This window comes from Prenolepis imparis, unplaced genomic scaffold (genome assembly GCF_030444845.1).
Source record: "Prenolepis imparis isolate NDT839.2.m4 unplaced genomic scaffold, iyPreImpa1.0 SCAF_8, whole genome shotgun sequence".
In the NCBI taxonomy this organism is placed as follows: Eukaryota; Metazoa; Arthropoda; class Insecta; order Hymenoptera; family Formicidae; genus Prenolepis; species Prenolepis imparis.
Genome location: NW_028141166.1, coordinates 2,276,735 through 2,283,826, shown reverse-complemented (window position 1 = coordinate 2,283,826; position 7,092 = coordinate 2,276,735). Strand labels below are relative to the sequence as shown.

Here is a 7,092-nt window from a genome sequence, read left to right as displayed (position 1 = left end):
GCACTGCCTTTATAGCCATGCATACGAATACACAAACGTATACTTTGATTTATTTCGATTTCGATGTTTTTTTTCTTTGATGTAGAACGGTCCACAGAAATCGATCCCCGTATTAAAGAAAGGAAAGGCATTACGCACCCTCGTCTTTGGTAAATCGCTCATTTTATAATCGACCGTGTTGGCATTAAAACGAAAGCAACGTATATCGCACGACTTTACAAACTTGATTTCGGCTGTCGAGTATCCAGAATTTGCGTCGAATTGTATATAGAGTGGTTTGAATTCCTGCATGATAATATTTTTCGTGTGTTTTTTTAATGATAAGATCCGTTATGAAATATCAACTTGGGAGCAAAATTGGATTTTTTTTTATTTAATTCGGACATTTTGAGGCGTCCGCCGACGCGAATTAAACCGGTCTCGTCAATAGATGGGTTTAATGCTGCAATATTGCTTTTCTTTATTAGGCGTTTGTTAGTAAGTTCGTTCAATTCGGGCGAAAAACAAGAAGCTTGGATGATTTTTATTATTCTAGTTTCTGTTTCGTCTATTTCTCTTATGGATAGTTCGCCACGATATGTAGTGGTTGGTCGGAAACGTAAACACAGCGCGACAATTCTTAATAATTTCGAATATGAAAAATATTTTTTAGTCGTTAGAGACCGTCGCCAAACACATATTTTTTCTTAATTCTGGTATTTCGTTTATTTCGATGTTTTCATTGTACTATTCGCTTTCCTCGTTTGTCAGCCATGATGGCCCTGAAAACCGCGATTGATTATTGAGGAAAGTGCTTGGTAATTGATCCCTTAATAATGCATCGGCCGGGTTATCTTCTGATTTTATGTGTCGCCAAACTTGTAAATCTGTAATTTCTTGAATTTGAGTCACGCGGTGAGATACGTATGTTTTTAAACGATGGGGTGGGGTTTTGATCCAGTGCAGTACAATAGTTGAATCGCTCCGCAGTATTGTTTTACTAGGAGAGAGATTTAATGCCGGACGTACTTCGCGATATAATTTGGCTAATAAAAGGGCACCGCATAGTTCAAGGCATGGTATCGTTATTGATTTTAATGGCGCGACTCGAGATTTGGCACAAAGCAGGCGACAACGCACGTCGTTGTTTTGATTGCTCGAACGAATATATAAGCAAGCGCCGTAACCCTCTTTACTCGCATCGTAGAATCCGTGAATTTGGATGTCAGAACAATCCGAGATTAATATACAACGATCAATAGATAATTCGTTAATCAAATCTAATTGTGTCGCGAACTCTATCCAGGCAGTGTATATGCTCGGCAGGATAGATTCGTTTCAATCTAATTTGCATCGCCATAAGTTCTGCATTAATTTTTTGGCATGTAATATGAGGGGTTCTAGCATGCCTAACGGGTCGAAAATTTTTGCAACTTCCAAAAAAATGGTTCGCTTTGTAATTCTTTCAACGCGATTAATCGAGCGTACTGAATAACATAGCGTGTCGTCATACGCGCGCCAAGCTATGCCTAATGTTTTTAAAGGATTATCTTTGTCGAGAATAAGCGATTCGAATTAACGGCCTCGGAGGCTAGATCATTAATAATACGTTCGTCGTTCGATGCCCATTGACGAATATTAAAACCACCCCGAGAAAGCAAATCGATTATATCATTCCGTAATGCGCGAGCTTCGTCAATGGTATTCGTCTCAGTCAATAGATCGTTCACGTATAAGTGAGTTCTGAGAACTCGAGCGGCAATAGAATACGCGTCACTTTCGTCATCGGCAAGTCTTTGAATTGTTCGTATGGCGAGATAAGGTGACGACGATACGCCGAAAGTGAGAGTGTTAAGTTGAAAGGTCTTTATTTGATTATTTTCTCGCCAGAATATACGTTGATATATACGATCGTCCTCGTGCAGCAATATCTGTCTATACAATTTTTCTATGTCCGCGGTAATGACGTATTTATATGTGCGAAATCTAAGTAAATGCGTGAACAGGTTATCTTGAATCGTCGGACCTACTAATAATATAGAGATGTACCGGTTTTTGACTTTGCCGACGCGTCAAATACTACATGAATTTTAGTAGTAGCGCTCGGAGATTTTACCATTGCGTGGTGCGGCGTGTAAAACCCATCGTCAGATGGATCATCTATCGGAGATATTTGTTTTAAATCTAAATATTCTTGGATCACTTGAGAATAGGCGGTTTTTAATATCAAATCGGAATCGAATTTTCGCTCAAGAGAATTCAAGCGTTTGAGTGCCGTGGTTCGCGAATCATCGAGGCGTTTATCTCCCTTGCGAAATGGTAATCGTACCGTATAGCGTCCGGTGTTATCGCGTGTAACATTTTTTGTAAAATGTTCTTCGCATTCAAATTCCTCGGGGGATTTTGGCGTATCGGAAGATAATTCTTCGATCGTCCAAAATTTAGCGATTTGTTGTTCTAGGCTGGTTAAATGACATGTTGCGTTTTTTGAACGATTTCGCGACGCTATTCCGCCTGCGACGATCCAGCCGAGGCGAGTTTTTTGTAAATATAGATCGTGACATCCTTGAGATAAATCAATTTGACCGATTGAAAACAGTGACAGCGTTGCTCCGACCCCGATTAATAAATCAATAGGACGTGGTAAAGGAAATTCTGGATCGGCTAACTTGATATTAGACGGTATTTTTAAGGAATGTCGCGGAAACATTTCAGATGGAACTAATTTTGATATTAGCGGAATTGATAAACACAATAATTCTTGTGGAATTCGATGTGCACTGATTGAATGGTGATTGAAACGACACCCTTTGATACCGTATTCATAGAATTTATTGCGCCGACTGGCAACATACATGATGTTATAGGAATTCAAATGTTTTGCAAGTCTTTCAGATATAAAGTTAGCAGTAGCACACGTGTCTATCAGTGCGCGACATTTAACTAGATTAAGATTGCGATTCCGAATAAATACTGTCGCGGTTGTCATTAATTGAGGCGTAAAAATGGGTGAAGCCGCTGCTAAACACGCTGCCCTGCTCCCATCCCTCTTTTGTCATTTGGATTGTGTTTCTTTGGAATCTGCCGCGTTGGTTGTGGTCGGTACGGTCGTGTTTTTGTCGAGATGCAAAAGTGTATTGTGACGTTTTTGGCATATAGTACAATTACTGTAATTACAAGCCTTGTCCCGATGAGAATACAAGCAATTGTAACAAAGCATCGCGTTTCTCACGAATTCAATGCGTTTAGGGATAGTTAATTGTTTAAATTTGGCGCATTTAAATAATGGATGTTGTTTATTCTTACACGCCGTGCAATTATTCATCACGCCGATTACAAACGCCTTGTTAGATATTCTTCCTTTCTTAAAGGGAGGTGAATTTATTAATTTGTCATCGTCTCGTTTAAATGTCTCTCGGACGCGCTTGGACACGAACTGCGGTTCTGTACAGAAATTCGTATAACTCATCGATTTTTGGGAACTCGTCTCGGTCTAATGTTTCCTCCCATTTTTCGGCTGTATTTTTTGGAAGTTTACTCTCTAGTAAATTTACGAGTATCTCAGATCCTACGTTAACTCCTAGCGTGGCCAGAGAAGCGACATACTGTTGTGCGTCGTCGGCGAACTTTGTCAAACCATCGGTTGTTTCCTTTTCCACGATGGGCAAGTTCAAGAGCAATGATAAATGACGTGAAATCAAAATTCGCTTTATTTCGTAAGAACGTTTTAATAATTCCCACGCCTTGTGATAATTCGAACCTTCGATTGATAAGATTTTTAATTTATTCGCCGCTTCGCCAGTCAATGCCGATTTTAAGTACTGTAATTTTTCGACGTCAGACAGGTCCGTTTGAGTATCTATCATCGCGATAAATAAATTTTTAAACGATAGCCAGTTTTCGTAGCGACCATCGAATTTAGATGGAGACGCTTCCGGGAGTTTTACACGTCATTTCGTGACCATTGCGACTCTTGAACTACTGAGTTGTGTCGCGTTGTTAGAGGTATTGGTGTTCGCGACGAGTGTAATATTCATTATATTTTCGATTTTACTCGCGAGCACGTAAAATCTCTCTTGGACGTTCGAAAATTCGTCTGTGTGATGTTCACTCGGATCTAGTAATACAAGCTCATCGTTAAATTCCTCGTAAGCGTGATACAAATCAGCAATACGGGTCATACGTAACTTTAGCGCGGTTGTGTCATACCGCTCGCGTTCGACGAGATTTATTAGGTTGGTAATTTGAGCTTTTAATGACGTTCGTTTTTGAAGAAGCAGTTTAATACGATCGGCCATGATGTGCTTCAGAAAGGATAAACAATGGGAAAAATTGCCTAATCGACAATTCGATATTTATAGAATGTACTTGCCGTCGACCCGTCTTTCAGCATGTGATCTCGTCTTCCAGGCGCTCGATTTGTGGCTCAATCCTCGAATCGTTGTTGCAGTCGGATGATCGCCGGCTGACGATCAGTTCACTGATCGTTCGCGTTTTCGGATGATCGCTGTCTAATAATCCACAACAATTCACTCATCGTTCGCGTTTATCTCGCAAACGACCTCACAGGAGGCACCATGAATCGTAGGGTGCATGAAAAATCTCACACACTATTTTCGAGTAAATTGTTTATTTAAAATGTTTGTGTAATTATAATATATGAGGTCTCGGCCTCGGTTACTAACAAGATCTCGGTCTTGTATTAATTATCGAAAGAAGACTCGGCTTCTATTGTCAACGGCGAATATTCGCAAGAATATTTAATTATCGCAAAAACTCGGCTTTGTATACAATCGAAAGACTCGGCTTTTTTTTACCACGCACCGTCTTATGTACTGTCTCGCTAGGAGCCACAAATAATAGTGCATCTGTGACCGCTGTTTCGTGAGATGTGGTGCCCCATCGGGGGGTTACGGTCGCGAGGACATCACGGATAGGATTGGCTATTAGCTATTGCGCGTGGCTAGAGTTTACGAGCTCGCGGTCTCGAGGCTTATACGTAACACTTATTTCTAGCGCGACGAAATATATACATCAGACACACTTACCCGAGCAGAAATTTTAGAAGGGTTTTAATAGGGACCTAATAAACATGCCCTAGCGCCTGATCAGGGGCTCATCGGATAGCCCTTGTTGGGTCCCGATTATAAATGTAACGTCGAGAATTAAGATTGCCTGATCAGGTTTTCCTTATCAGGACCTCATGACTGTCCCTTACTGCGCCTTACATTTAAAACTTACAACTAAAATAAACATTTTAAAAACGTGTATAGTAACTATATATATATATATATATATATATATATATATATACACACATATACGATGTTCAGCGAAACGGTCCGTACGATTTTTGAAATGTTTCCAACAGTTTAGAAAAAAATTTAGATTGTAAAAATTAATCTGTTTTACGGAAGCTATTACAACAATAAAAAATGAGGAAAAAAATTTTTTTAATAAAAAAAATAAATGTTGCATTTTTTTAAATAAAATCATATTTTTTTATATAAATCGATTTCTTACGATATTCTGCATAAAGTTATAATGTAGGATGGTCAAAAAGCGAATAGTTTATGAGATATATATGTTATACTTTAGTTTAACATAATATACATAAACTATGAAATATCTCATAAAATAATTAATAATTATTAATAATTATAATTATTAATTATTAATAATATATAATAATTTTTTTTTTAGATAGATGTTGGGAATCTCCAGTTAATAAAAATAATAATTAATAACTCCTTTTCTCTCGACCAAACTGGCAAATGTATTTATTAATTAATTACTATCACAACGTTTCGACCATTATTTTTTGGTCCTTATCAAGTGATCTGTACAAATATAAAGAATATTACACAACTATTTATAATATATGGCTAATTGCGATTTCGATAAGACTTACAATTATAATTAAAGTTACAGGAGAAACTCCTTATGTCAAATTGATATGCGTCAGGCTCATTGGAACAGTATAACGTGACTAAACTATCTTTATTATTTTGTCATATAAATTGTTCAAATTTTCAGTGTCCTTCTGAGAATTTATTGTGTTATTGTTTTTCTTTATGTAGAACATCTCAGCGATTTCTCTTTTCTTAACGTGTTTTTCTTTATGTAAGATATTTGGATGTGCCCAATCAAAATCATGATTGATAGTTATGTTGATAGATTTATTAAAGAAGGCTTTAGGACATGTAAAAGACTTAAGTCTTAATGATGACATTTTTGTAACAAAAGCGGACAAAGGTCAATGCACAGTAATTATGGATAAAAAAGACTATATAGAAAAAATGGAAGTTTTGTTATTAGACAGCTCTACTTATAGAAAATTAAACAAAAATCCGGTTAAACAACTTACCAACAAAATGAATTCTCTTATTAAATCGTGGCGTGAAAACGGGTTAATTGACGATCGCACTTACAAACATTTAAATACAACTAATGGCAATTTACCACGATGCTATGGTCTACCGAAAGTCCATAAGGAAGGGTTTCCGTTACGCATCATAATTTCATCTGTTGGTAGTCCTGTTTACAATGTGGCAAAGTATATACACAATATTTTACAAAACTCTAATTTAAAAGCTAAATCGCATATAAAGGATGGTTGGACGTTTGTTTCGAACATCAAAGATAAAGTCATCAATGATGATGAAATTTTGGTTTCACTTGATGCCACATCTCTTTACACTAACATTCCTAAGGAATTAGCTTTAAATGCCATTGAAAAACGATGGAATAAAATTTCTCCGAACACGGATTTTAGCCTCTCTCAATTCTTGTACGCCGTCGAATTTATCTTAGACTCTACTAGTTTCGCATTTAACGGAAATTTCTATGAACAGATTTTCGGTAGTCCAATGGGTTCTCCTCTCTCTCCGATCTTAGCAGACTTAGTGATGGACGACCTTGAAACGCAATGCTTGACAAATTTGAGCTTCGACATTCAAACTTACATCTAATCTTATTACTTTACCATATGTAGAAAGTTTAAATAACATAGATAAGATTTTCAAAACAGTCGGATTTAATATTGTACATCATATACCAAATAAACTTAATAAATTAATTAAAAATGAGTACTCTGCGTTGATACCACTGCTT

The 7,092-nt window shown here is 37.2% G+C and overlaps 2 protein-coding genes across 2 annotated transcripts; one reads left to right on the top strand and one right to left on the bottom strand.

Annotated features, from left to right (window-relative positions):
- Positions 1 to 726: 726 nt before the first annotated feature.
- On the bottom strand, positions 727 to 3,038 carry LOC145939270 (uncharacterized). Its single transcript, XM_083043508.1, has 4 exons — positions 2,954 to 3,038; positions 2,029 to 2,901; positions 1,589 to 1,927; positions 727 to 1,259 (listed from the first exon to the last, which is right to left on the bottom strand). Exons 1-4 carry the CDS (start codon positions 3,036 to 3,038, stop codon positions 727 to 729), a joined length of 1,830 nt encoding a protein of 609 aa, XP_082899634.1.
- Positions 3,039 to 6,146: 3,108 nt separating this feature from the next.
- On the top strand, positions 6,147 to 6,950 carry LOC145939269 (uncharacterized). Its single transcript, XM_083043507.1, has one exon. It carries the CDS (start codon positions 6,147 to 6,149, stop codon positions 6,948 to 6,950), a length of 804 nt encoding a protein of 267 aa, XP_082899633.1.
- Positions 6,951 to 7,092: the final 142 nt, after the last annotated feature.

Excerpts from the sequence above, each read along its gene's own strand:
- LOC145939270 (XM_083043508.1), bottom strand. The coding sequence starts at position 3,038 with ATGACAAAAGAGGGATGGGAGCAGGGCAGCGTGTTTAGCAGCGGCTTC. Across the intron at positions 1,928-2,028 it reads GTCGGCAAAGTCAAAAACCG|AAAAATTGTATAGACAGATA; the intron begins GTACATCTCTAT and ends CCGCGGACATAG. Across the intron at positions 1,260-1,588 it reads ATGGGCATCGAACGACGAAC|ATTTGATTAACGAATTATCT; the intron begins GTATTATTAATG and ends CGACACAATTAG.
- LOC145939269 (XM_083043507.1), top strand. The coding sequence starts at position 6,147 with ATGTTGATAGATTTATTAAAGAAGGCTTTAGGACATGTAAAAGACTTA.